General features: G+C 45.6%; 1 protein-coding gene across 11 annotated transcripts in view; it reads left to right on the top strand.

Annotated features, from left to right (window-relative positions):
- Positions 1-11,328, top strand: part of DCAF8 (DDB1 and CUL4 associated factor 8) — a 55,255-nt gene extending 43,927 nt beyond the window's left edge. For 10 of the 11 annotated variants that reach the window (XM_062192565.1, XM_062192563.1, XM_062192562.1 and 7 more), the window contains 7 exons: positions 1,285-1,357; positions 1,829-1,886; positions 2,390-2,497; positions 4,282-4,412; positions 8,078-8,197; positions 8,614-8,730; positions 9,336-11,328. In XM_062192565.1, coding sequence (XP_062048549.1) covers positions 1,285-1,357; positions 1,829-1,886; positions 2,390-2,497; positions 4,282-4,412; positions 8,078-8,197; positions 8,614-8,730; positions 9,336-9,452 — 724 coding nt within the window. In that variant the 3' untranslated portion in view covers positions 9,453-11,328. Of the gene's footprint in view, positions 1-1,284; positions 1,358-1,828; positions 1,887-2,389; positions 2,498-4,281; positions 4,413-5,722; positions 8,198-8,613; positions 8,731-9,335 lie in introns of those variants that run through there. The other variant, XM_062192566.1, reaches the window with a different exon arrangement.
- The last annotated feature ends 1,875 nt before the right edge of the window (positions 11,329-13,203 follow it).

The raw sequence follows: 13,203 nt of genomic DNA, 5'->3' as shown, positions 1-13,203 counted from the left end.
CAGTGAGGTTACTGATGACCTCAGCCCAAGAAGTTGGAGTGGTAAGTTGTGAGCCAAAGCCACATCGGGATGGATTGAGAAGTGAATAGGAAGTAAGGAAATGAAAATAGTAAGTGCAGATTGTTCTTTACAGTAATTTGACTATAAGGGGAAGGTGACAAAAGAAAACAATAATAGGAAAGGACAGTCAGTAGAAGAATTTCTAGAAAATGGGCCAACAGTGATGAGAAAGAGGTTGAGGGATAGACTAATCAATGAAGTTCCCTGGAAGGATGAGATTAAGAAGAGCTGTGGAGAGAGAGACTGAGACTGGAGAAGACTGATGGGTGAGGATAGGGACCAGGTCTGTCTTGTTCTTACTCCTCACTGTATTTCCAGGACCTGGCATTCTACTTGACAGATAATGTATGTGTCACAAATACTTGAATTTATTAAAGCTTAGATTGGAGTAGGGAAGTTGAAGGTAGTTTGCTTGATGACAATGAAGAAAGGAGAAGGGAGTCCAAAACGTGTGGTGGTTTTGTAATCATTGTAAGGTGTGAGAGAGAACTGGCCAAAAAAGCTTTCGAGGGTTTGAAGAAAGACCCACTAACTTACATAAAGTTTGGTCTCTGCACTTTGGGTAGATAACATACACATAAAGAGCTCTATAATAATAGTAGCATTTTCAGTAAAAATAAAGAGTAAGTGATACAAAAGTTGAGAGGAAAGGTAAGCCACTTCAAACAGATAAAATTGAAAATTGTGACTTAAAATAGGAAGACCTAAATGAAAGAGTTAGGATTGTTAGGATTTGGAAGCGAATTAGAGGAGGGAGGACCTTTTAGGAAGAACATTGGGAAATCAAGCATTCAGCTGGCTGTTTCCTTTCACTGCATTGAATTGCAACAGCTTAAGGTCTCAGTTAATTCTTTTTTTTTTTATTTTAAGGTTTTTTTTTTTTTTGACAGAGTTACAGTGAGAGGGAGAGACAGAGAAAAAGGTCTTCCATCTGTTGGTTCACTCCCCAAATGGCTTTAGCGGCCGGAGCTGAGTCAGTCCAAAGCCAGGAGCTTCTTCCGGGTCTCCCATGCGGGTACAGGGGCCCAAGGATTTGAGCCATCTTCTACTGCTCTCCCATGTCATAGCAGAGAGCTGAATTGGAAGAGGAGCAGCCAGGACTAGAACCGGTGCCCATATGGGATGCTGGCACTGCAGGCACAGGATTAACTTACTGTGCCACAGCACTGGCCCCAAGATTGTTTTGTTTTGTTTTTAATATTTTCATTGCTTCTTCCACTATAGGATTTATGACCAGAGGAAAATTGATGAAAATGAAAACAATGGAGTACTCAAGAAATTCTGTCCTCATCACCTGGTAAGATTCATTAAGGGCAAGCGACTCCTGGCTTCCCTGACACAACCCTAGAGCTGCCCCCAAACTTGCTGGTATGGTGGGAAAAGATTGGTCTTCGGAATCATACACCTGGATGTGAATCATGATTTTACCAGTTACCAGCTTTGTGAGGTTGGGCACTTCACCTCTGTTAGTCTCAAGTTTCTTTTATATAAAATAGAAAACAGTAATTTCATGTACCATCATAGGGAGGCCCAATGAGACAGTGTATATAAAATGGCTAGCATACAGAAGATAACCAAGAGAAGGCCCTAAGTCTCTTCCCCCCCTCAGGTGGACACGTTTCATCAGTTATATTCCTGTCTCTGTGTGTCTTTCTCTCTCAATCTCTGGGAGAAGATTTAGGGGAGTTTTGAAAGAAAACCTGTTTCCTGAAGGTGGTATAATAAATGGGGGGGTGGGGCATCAGTCAGTATCTGCTCCTTATTGCAGGTGAACAGTGAGTCCAAAGCAAACATCACCTGTCTTGTGTACAGCCACGACGGCACAGGTACGTGAGCAGGGCCCAGCTCCTAGGCTGGCATGCCCCCTCTGTCTAGGGAGCTGCTGAGCCAGTGAGGCATGTGCCCTCCAGTGCTCACCTCTGTGCTACAGCTCCAAGTGGAGCAGCTGGGGAGTAGTTGCTGATGGTGAGCACGTAGCGGGAGGATGCCGGAGATGCCAGGCACCGTTTGCAGAATGCTGCAGGTGATTATTGGCAGGGCCTGTCCTAAAGCCGAGGCTACTTGCCTGAGCAGGTTCTTATGCCTTTGACTCATTCCTGAATTAATGAGTATGATCTTCCAGAGCATTCTGCTACCCCTGGGTTGGCAGTATGTTCCTAGTCTACCCTATACAATCTGACTTGCCTGCTGTTCCAACTAAGTAAGATGGGTGCTGTACCTGGGTATTAGGAGGGGGCACTACTGGCAAGAAGCCCCATCCCAACCCCTAACTCCTGTTCCCTGCTTTTTTCAGCCTTTGCCTTCACTGCTATGTTCTTGTTCTTGGCAGAACTCCTGGCCAGTTACAATGATGAAGACATTTACCTCTTCAACTCCTCTCACAGTGATGGGGCTCAGTATATTAAGAGATATAAGGGCCACAGAAATAATGCCACAGGTGAGGTGTCTTTCTAGGTTTTGATGACCCAAGTCCGCTAGCTTGGAGAAGCACACTATCTTATTTAGTTTGTGTAAATGGAAACTCTAGTCCTAGAGAGTGGCTGGGCTGCCTGTGACACTGGGAGAAGTTATCCCCAGTTAGGCCAGATTTACCTTGTTTTCTCCATTATAGTAGAGAACTCAAAAGTATCTCTCACCCCTGCAGTGATGTTGCTTCTAATTGCTTTAGATATAAGGAAACTAGTGTGACTTTGGGTTTTTTTTGTTTGTTTGTATTTATTTATTCAACTTTTTAAATTTTTTTGGTGATGATTTCAGGTAACTTTGGAGTAGTCATAAAGGGCTTGTTAGGTAGACAGGAAAATTCCTCTTTAGTCAGTGGTACTGAATTGTCTAAAATGGGGAGTGAACTTGTACCACATGGGAAAGAGGAAGAAGTGATCCTTTTGAGAAGGAGGAAGAGGAATCATGGGTAGTACCTAACCAGAGCTTGCAATGAAGACTGACCTTTTTTGTTCACTGTCTGTGCTCTCAAACTTTGGGACCCACTGGAGTCATTTCACAATCTTTTAAAAATCCTGATGTCTAGTTCTCACCCTCATGCATTCTGATTTAATTGTTAGGAATTTCACCTTGAGCATTGGGATATCTTTAAAGCTCCCCATGTGTTCTTTTTTTTTTTTTTTTTTTTTTTTTTTTTTTTTGACAGGCAGAGTGGACAGAGAGAGAGAGACAGAGAGAAAGGTCTTCCTTTTGCCGTTGGTTTACCCTCCAATGGCCGCCGGGGCTGGCACACCGCGCTGATCCGAAGGCAGGAGCCAAGTGCTTATCCTGGTCTCCCATGGGGTGCAGGGCCCAAGCACTTGGGCCATGCTCCACTGCACTCCCGGGCTACAGCAGAGAACTGGCCTGGAAGAGGGGCAACCGGGACAGAATCCAGCACCCCAACTGGGACTAGAACCCGGTGTGCCGGCGCCACAAGGCGGAGGATTAGCCTATTGAGCTGCGGCACTGGCCCCCATGTGTTCTAATGTACTGAAGTTGGGGAATCAAAACTCTTTGTTGTTGTTACCACTCCTAACATACCTGTCAAAATTTTGACTTAGAGACAGCAGTTAGTTTTCCATTTCTTCAGTTGGTGAGAAGGGAAGGGAAAATCTGTACTTGGATCTCAGTCTACAGGTAGACAAAAGGAAGGATGTTAGTCTTGTGGCCAATGTAGACATGCTGACTTTTACTAATGCCAGAGTGTGGAGCTCTATTATTCAGAGTCCTGGGAGCAAGCTCAGTTCAGGTATTATTTAAAGACAACTGTGGCGTGTACTTTCATCAGTCTCAGGTTAACCGATGACCCAAGCAGTATTGACAAGGTACTGATGAAGTACACATACCAAGGACAATCCTAGGACATAGGACAGTGCTGTCTAGGCATCGGCAGAGCTGAGGCAGTTTATGTTGGGACAGGTAAAGACTCACTAGGTCTGCTGCTGCCTAATAAGGTACAGACTGAGACAGGCTGTTGCTGGGGGCTGCAGCCTCCTCTGCCTCTGCCTCTGCCTATGGAGCTCTTAGAGAGACTATTAATAGTCTCTAGGACTGTTGTGATTCTTGTAACTATCTATTATCCATGCATAATATCTTGATTTGTTTTGCGAAAATGAAAGGAATTCTTTGACTCTTGGCTGATTTAGAGTTTGTGAATAACTAAATTTCCTGTGAGGTAAATAGGTATAGGCCTGATGCCAACCCTCATGTGGTTTATTCCCTCATTTATCATTTCAGTAAAAGGTGTCAATTTCTATGGCCCCAAGAGTGAGTTTGTGGTGAGCGGTAGTGACTGCGGGCACATCTTCCTCTGGGAGAAATCATCCTGCCAGATCGTTCAGTTCATGGAGGGGGACAAGGGAGGCGTGGTGAGTATGGTGTGGTGGGCTGGCTGCCTCCATAATATCTCCAGTCGTTAAGGTAGGTTTTAGCAAGGCTACTGACTTGTCACTGTAACCAGCAGCTGGGTAAATTGGTAGTATAGCCTGGGGGGTGTTGAGGTTTTGATGGAATATTTCCTTTGTTTTCCTGCCTCCTGCCTTTTTAAGTCATGGTTTACTGAGAAGAGAAAGGGATCTTGGGCAACAGCTTCTGGCATGAGTGAGATAACTTATCTCTAGACATATACCTTTTCCAAAACAAAAAGCATTACAAAGTTCAGGGCAAACCCTCCACACAGTGTTAAATAAAGTGTCTCTCTGTCTCATTCTTTAAACAGTGATCTTGGCTAGTCCCAGATCTGCAGAGAAGAACTTTTTTAGATTGTTGGGAAAATCATTTTGTGATTTATAAATCAGATAATGTGTTATTCAGTATTGAAGCTTTGATGTGAAAATATTCTGTTTATTTGGGAGAATAGAATATTTTTCTACTTAGGAGAGACATGTTGAAGTATTTAGGGGTAAAGCATCATACTTACATCCAAACAGATCCATACACACCTAGCACATGTGTTTGTGTGTGTGTGTGTTTGTGTGCATATATATGTGTATGTATTTATATATGGAGAATGTAAATGTGGCAAAGTATATTTTTTCCAGTGGCTGAGCAGCCTGCTATAGAACCCATGATTGTATCACAGTCTGCCTGTCCTTTGAGTTCTGCAGACAACCGCTATAGAGAAGATAGGGCGCAAAAAGCAAGAGGACTGAGCTAGAGAATGAAGAGTGGTCAGCTGCTAAGATGTATCTGAGTTAACCATTGGTTATTGTTTTTATTTTTGAGATTCAGAGTTAAACAGTTCCATAGCTTTCTATTGTAGGGTTTTTAGACTGCAGAAAATATGGAAGAAACAGTTTGGATAACTAGATGGTACTCCTTACTCAAGACAACCTGGTAACCCTAGGCCTCTAAAGAATGATCGAGAAGGCTTGGTTTCTCTTCCTTTTTATTCCTTCTAAGTTGTGGGGAACTTCACGGAGCCCAGCCATCTCTTGATGGGGTTTACCAGAGTGGTTTTAGAATTTACAGTGGTTCCTTGCTATCAGGATCCCATTCCTTCTTGTGTTTTTCTTGCCCTGGTATGAGGGTATTTCACATTTTCTTCTGGTTTCCTCTAAATTTGTGGGACCTGAGACCTGTGTAGATTCAGGGCTTCTGTGGCCTGAATGCAGAATGAAAGGAATCTAGAAATTTAACGTGTGTGTCACTCTTTGCTTCATTTCCTACTCTTCTATAGGAAGAGTCCATCTGCAGTGAACAGACCCAAAACACTGGAGTCTTAATGAGAATTCTGCAGTAGGCAGGTAATCAGAAGGAAGTCAAAAGGGTCCAGTGAATCCTTTCTTGATCATAAACTATTGTCTTGCATTCTGTTCCAGAGAGATGCAGGGCTGAATGCCCTCTCCCAGGCCAGCACTTGTCCGTTCTTCAAAAGCACTCTGCAGGCCAGTTTGCTTTCAGCTCAGCCAATACCAGGGTTTGATGATTAATCCAGGTGCTCAGGGTGGGGAGGGCATCTACTTGGGATGGGTGGGTCCCAGGCCTGAGTTTTAGTGGTCCTATGAATGAGAGACTAGAACAAGAGATAAGTGATTTTTCTTACTTGTTCTTGCCTCTGTGTGAGCTGAAAGATCCATGTGGTGCTCATCTGGCTCCCGGTTGTTTTTGTCCTAATCTTCCACACTGGAGGTCCCCAGGCACCAGCCTCAGTGTAGCCTATGCAGCGGTTCTGTATCATAGAGTGTTAGAACCAGAAGGAATCTCAGCAGTTATGTCCACCTGGCCCAGGTCTCCTGACTCTTACTGCGGGGTCTGTCCTTTGTTCCCATTCAGCTTCACAGGGACAAGGGTGGGGGATGACGTCAAAGGACAACTCCTTATTCTCCCAAGAGTACTTTGATACTTCATCCCATTCCCTACATTCCTCCAGCCCCAGTCATCTAAGGCCAGAGCTCTTTTCTCTGCTCAGGCATTATTGACAGGATAAGTCCTGGCATTCAGACAGGTCTGGTGAAGTGACCAGGTACCCTGGCCCAGAAGTTCTCTGTCGGCTTCCCCTGCAGGCTCCAACTCAGGTACTGTATGTAATTTATTCTCTTGTTCCTGTTGCCATTGGCTTTGTCTTTAGTCTTAAATCCTAAGGAATTGTTCCCCTATATTTTGCTAACTTGTTCACGCAGAGCTAGCTCAGAGTACAGGTCTATAGCAAGGGCTTATCAGGAGATGGATGAATATGTTCAGGGCTTTTTGTGTATGTTGTCATGTATCTTTTGATAATATTTTCAGGCAACGGAGTTTCTTTCTACTGCCTCGTCACGCTCCAAAAGCACTGCCTAAAAAGCCCAAATGCAATGAGCTTTGCAATGAGCTGAAATAGAAATTGGGGAAGAAGTAAAAGAATGGGATTTCAACTTTATTCTTGGGCTTAGACTTAGATTCAGTCTTTGCTGACCTTTGTTTGTTCATTTGTAAAATAAAAATCAAAGAAGTTTACAGGTCTGTAGGTCAGCTTTATTTTTCATGCCTGCCCCCTTGCATCTCAGAAGCTACTCTCTGTGTGTATATGGGTAAGGCAGAGGAGGTTGGTTCAGAGAGAACCAAAGGAAGCTTCTTGTTAGGGGTTGTTTTCTTGAACTACAGGGCAGCTGTAAGGCAGAGTGCCTTTCCTATCTTCCTCATCTGGCTAAAAGCCGAAAATACTTTAGCAGCTAGATTGGGACTAGATCTTCTCGTGGGGATAGGAATTGCCCTGCCCTATTGGAGAAGCTCATGTTTCCAAGTCAGACAGCAGGGGGCATGTGTGCTTTCAGACGTGAGGAAGTTGCTTAAGCCAGAAGGCCTGCCTGCAATAGCTCTTTCTCCTATTGAGGGAATGTAATCAGAAGATAGCTGAAACTGATGCTGTGAGGGCGGCCAGGAAGCCCCCTTGGTATATTATGCTGCCCTATAGCTGAGATATATATTGTGCTTTGAGAGCAGGTCACAAAATGCTGTCCTCTGCGACGTGCAGGTTTTTCAAGCAAACATGAGCCTTCATCAATGCCTTAACCCACAAGCTCAGCCTCCTCTTACCAACCTGTGCCTTCCTGCAGTCCTAACAAACAGTGCCAAGTGAATGTAATTGTTGTCTGACTCTGTTCTGGGGGCTCAGTGGCAGCTGCTGCTTTCTTCATTTTTAAAAATGTATTTGCCACTCAGTGAAAGCCACTGAGATGGGTTTTTTTTTCCAGCGTTGGGCAAGTTGGAGCTTTGGAATCTGGAGATAGTGAGGTCATCTAGACTTCATTGCCTTCTTGTGAAGCTAGCAGTAAACTTTGGCCAGTCACTCACCTATATCTAGGCCTGTGTCTGGGGATAAAGCCATCCTAACCTATACATAGGAAATGATAGAAGGGCCTGATCTACTCAGCCTGTGTGCAGTATTTCCTCTGTCCACAGGGCCATTTGGCCCAGGCTTAGGACCAGTGGGCCTGCCTTTACAGCAGCTGCCTCAGCCCTGATCAAGGGCAATTGTTTGACTCAAGGTGAGTAGTGATTGTAAAGCTCTATTCCCACACACCCCTGACCCTTTTCTTTCTTTTCTTCTGACTAGGTAAACTGTCTTGAGCCCCACCCTCACCTTCCTGTGCTGGCTACTAGTGGCCTAGATCATGATGTGAAGATCTGGGCACCCACCGCTGAAGCCTCCACTGAGCTGACAGGGTTAAAGGATGTAAGTGGTGGGGTACAAATGCTCTTTTCTTCCTACTTACCCACATACAGTTATTCTTCATGGTCATGGGAAGGAATAGCTCGGCTCCCAGTTGTTTAAAGGCATTGCTCTAACATCCTCCCCTACATTCCTATCCGTGCATCTGTAAGAATGCTCCTGCTCCAGGGGGCAGCCCTGAAGTGCCTCTGGTTGGCAGTAGGAAGCGGGGTAGGGAACCTCTTCTGGAAGAATTACTCCATTTTAAGGCTTTACCTCAGTAGCTGAACTGAGGGCATCCTTTCCCAATCTAATCTAGCTCAAGCTCAGCTTAGTGACACCTCAGGGAAACTTTTAAAGGAACAGACCATCAGCTTCCTTAATCAAGTCCAGGGTTCCTGTTCATTGTTGGTTCCTTCCCCTAACCCACTTGGGTCTAGGTGATTAAGAAGAACAAGCGAGAGCGGGATGAAGATAGCTTGCACCACACTGACTTGTTCGATAGCCACATGCTCTGGTTCCTCATGCATCACCTGAGACAGAGACGTCATCACCGGGTAAGCCGGGGTTGGAAGTGAGCTCCTAAGGCAGTTGCCTTCTCAAGAGACCTAGAAAGTGCCAGTACTCACCCCCTCACCACTTAAAGGAGGAATCAGGTGGTCTTGGTTAGGTTCCCTATCCATTGTCCCTATCCCCATCAGACCCCTAATAGAGCCTTCAAGGAGCCACAGCGGAAAGGGGTGGAGTATGCTCGTATTCTTCATTGCCATACATGCATAGTGCTGTATGCATAAAGGCAAAGTCAGGAGGGTGGGAAGGGAGTTGAGAAGAAATAAGTTTCAGAGTGACCCTTCTTTTTTTCATACCATGCCAGAAGAGGCCTTGGGCAATGGTCCACACGTTGGTGGTTGGCCTGCTGGTTTTGTAAATAAAATTTTATTGGAATGTAGCCACACTCATTGTATGTATACCTATGGCTACTTTCACAGCACAGTGGCAGAGTTGAATAGTTGCATCAAAGAATATATGTCCTAGAAATCTAAAATACTTATTTTCTTGCCCTTTAAGAAAAATTCTGCTGAGCCCTGGCCTAGGTAAGACCTAATAGGCTTGTGCTTATTCCATCCAGAGGCGTTACTAATAAGCCTTTCCCATCCCACAGCGCTGGCGAGAACCTGGGGTTGGGGCCACAGATGCGGACTCTGATGAGTCTCCCAGCTCCTCAGACACATCGGACGAGGAGGAAGGCCCCGACCGGGTGCAGTGTATGCCATCCTGAGGCCTCATTCCTAGGAGGGGTGGGCTGGGACTGCCAACCCAAACCTGCCTGGACAACCCTTTCCTGTCCCAGGCCCCTACCTTCAGCAGAAGCGCACTTTGGACTTTTTGCTTTAGAAAAAAGAAAGACATCCCAGGAAAAGGTCATACCAGAGGGGAACAAACCAACAGAGAACTTAGAAATGGGAGTTGAGCCCTGGAATGGAGTTTCATGGAAAGGTACATAGGACTCAGCAGAAATGGCTTCTACCCAGAGCCTTTTTTGAGGGGTGGGGGGTTGGGGGTCCTATTTTGTTAACTGGTTTAGGATAGGGAAATGGGACTTCTTTGTCTTTAATCTCCCTTGTTTCTTGGGCAGGGGGTGGGGGGAAACAACTGGCTATTCAGTCCCAAGGGGTCAGAGTGGGCGGCAGGAGCACCACTCTCTCTTTGGGTTAGGTTTTTGACCTTTTTTCCTTTGTTTTTAAAACGTCTGTAACAGTTTGTTTCTTTCCCCCTGGGCAATCCCATCCCAGGTACCTGTTTTTCAAGGAAGTCCTAGAGCCCCTAACCATCCCGCTCTTCACTTTCCACACTTCGTTCATTTTCTGTACTTACCACAGTGTTTTGCACTTGATTATGTATCCTTCACTCTCTTCTCTTCATCCCATCACCCCCTAAATAGATCTAGTGAGGGAGGTTGGGGAGAGGTGGGAGGACGGGCCAGTGGTGGAGGACAACTAGGAAGAATGTTACCTCTTCTGTTATTTTGTTTTTTAAGTTGTTTGGCGGCAGCAGTCTCCCTGTCCCTATCACTGTTAGAGGCCTACTTTTCTATCTATAAATATATTAAAAAGCAAGTCAAACTTGGATGTATCAAGTTAACATTATTGTCAAAGTTTAAATACTTATATATTCTTTATGAATGCAATAAAGGGACTTAAAGGAAGAGTGAGCGAGAGTAATGATGTGGAGGTGACACTTGGGGTCAGCTTACCCTAATATATGGCCATTAGAGCTTGGGGTTTGCCCCTTATGTTTTAGGAGGCTCAAAGATGGAAGGATCCTCAGTTCTGCCCTCCCCTGCTTACCTGCCTTGTGGTGAGGGTTGGGGAAAAACAGTAAATTCCTCTCAACTCTTTGCCTCAGATCTCCTACCTCTCTAAGTCTCTTGGGGGTTCCCAGGATGGCTCTTCTAACCAGAGGCTGGCCTGTTTTTAAAACTTGACTGAACTATGACTTCAGGAAGGGCACCGCCACTGCAGACTCTGTCCTGATACCGCATATCTCACACACACACACACACACACACTCACACTCACACTCTCACCTATAGCTGCTTGATTCTTTAAGCCATTCAATTAGAACCGGCTCCCCCTCCTAATGGAACAGTGAAGGGAAAGATTTCCTGGGTTTGACTTTATACCTTGTCCACCTCCTGATATCTTGGGAATGAGGGGAAAGTCAGTTAATCTAAGGATTGATAATGGTGGCTAGGGCTTAGACACTTGTCTTATCACTGGTCACTGAGTATGAAAGTCCCAGTAGAATTCTTGGCCCTTTAAATGCTTTTGCTGCTATTTCTTTGCCCCCAGTTTCCACAAGATTCCATGAAGAACTCTACATCCTAGCAGATTCTATTGAACCAGGTCAAGAAGGTGAGGGGATTGAGAGGATCATATTCTCAGCTCCTTCCTTCTGCCCCCTTTCCTAGCAGCTCTCAAACTAGATACTAGCTGCTGCACTTCCTCCCTGAGACAGGAAATGTGTGGTGACCGAGTGGTCTGTGTTCCTACTGCTAGCAGGGTGGTGGGGTGGGCTGAAAACCATGCACTCTGGAATTTGTTGTATTTTCTCTCAGTAAAGCTTTTTTTTTCCTGACTGTTTCTCTGTGTGATATGTCCATGAATTCATGGTGGGACTGTTTTTGTTCTTCCCAATGTAGGAACCTGGCCCTGCCTTCTCGGTCTGCCTGTGTTCCAGTTTTATGAAGTCTAATCTGGGGTAACCATGTTTCCAGTGATGGGCACCAACTGGGGCCTTATTCCATTGATACTTAGGAGATGGGGGACAGGGGCAAATATTTGAGAGTATTTTCCAGGCCCTTCCCAGTCATTCAAAGGCTCCAAAATCCTGACACTCATAGAAATTATAGAATCAATCAGGTACAGTACAGTCACCTTTATTCCAGGGTTAGAACAAGGCCGTGCACACTGCAGACAGAGGAGCACAGGATAGGGTCAATCTCACAGCAGTACAAAGGGTTGGAGGGCAGGTTAGTCTTTTTAGATTATTTTGCCTTATGGAGAAACTATTAGACTCTGCTAAAAATAACCCTGTCTCCCTTCTCTTGTTTCTTTCATAAGGAAGTCTCCTCTCTCTTTCTCTCTCTCTTTCTCTCTCACTTTCACTCTCACATAGCATATCCAGAATGAAAGGATAGTTCATGTTCACTTTCCCCCTCTTCAGTTCTACAACTGTCTCTCTCTTCTTAAAGGAGAAGCCAGACAGGGCTGGGGAGACTTGAAAAGAAACTTTAAGGCAAAACCGTGGAGTCCTCAAGGTGTGTGTTAAGGCAGGTGTCCTTAGCAGTGGCCAGAGGGGATGGGCAGACTGGGCTGGGCTGGGCTAGTAGTTGAGGATGCTCTGTAACTAGTCTGGCTTCTTCCCTTTTCAACAACCAGCCCAACCCCCACCCAACTGAAGTTTTCTCCCACATCCTAAAAGCTCCTAACTTCAACTTCCTCCAAATAGCCTCTGAGACTGCTTGTAAGTTTAATGTTTTTTAAAGCAAAAAAGCTTTCTTTTTTGTTTGGACTGTGTAGCTGTTTGACTCTGCCACTCCCTTCACTGTGGCATTCCCCTCCCACCCTTGCTCTGGCCTAGACAATAAGTTAATGCTAGACACCACAAAATAGGGCAGACATGGCAGTGCGGGTTTAATATACATATATGTAGAATATATATGTACACACAGTTAGCACGGTCAGGGTGAGGAAGAGCATCTTGGGACAGGCAGGAGGCTGGGGTCACTCACTGTACTCTAGTGATTCGGCTAGGAGGCATCCACAAGCCCAAGGGGCCAGCCAGGATATCGAGTGAGAATGGTGATTACCAAGTTCCCTCCTGGACTGAATTGGGTGGGGATCAGTGCAAAGGAAAACACTGTTAACTTTTTTTTCTGGCTTCGGGTGTTCTAGACCAAGTAGAGCAAGGAAAGGTTGCCTGTAATTGTTTGAACCCTGGAAGTGGGGGCAGGATTGGGGTTAAAACCTAAGGATCTCATTCTCCACAACCTCCTCCCTAAGCTCAGGGTCAGTATATCCAACAGTCTGAGTAGAAATAAAGGAGTGGACAAGTGGTTCCCTCTCTGCCCCCAGTCCCATCTCAGGCTCAGTGGTGCATGTTCCCAGCATATCCTCTCCAGAGCAAAAGTGGGCAGGTGCATCTAACGCCAGCTGCTCGTGGGGTTTGACCCTTGGGACCAGGAAAGGATCTGGTGGTCTTCTCTCATTAGATCCCTGGCTCAGACCCATCTAGGCCCATGGGAGGGATGCAAAAAAGGACCTGCTGGCGCCTAGGCCTGTAGTCTGAGGAACAGCAGAAAGCCAGACTCTTCAGTCTAGCATGGGGGTTACAAACACTGAACTCCAGCTTTGCTTTGCCCCTTCCAGATGGGGGTTGGTGGCCTCTTCACCTGCTTTCCCCACTGCTTTTCCTTAGCTCCACCCACCTCTCATCTCACCCCCACCTCAGCTCCTCAACATAGGAAA

This window comes from Lepus europaeus, chromosome 5 (assembly GCF_033115175.1).
Source record: "Lepus europaeus isolate LE1 chromosome 5, mLepTim1.pri, whole genome shotgun sequence".
Taxonomy (NCBI): domain Eukaryota; kingdom Metazoa; phylum Chordata; class Mammalia; order Lagomorpha; family Leporidae; genus Lepus; species Lepus europaeus.
Note: the sequence above shows the minus strand (reverse complement) of the source record. Positions and strands in the feature narration are given on the sequence as shown.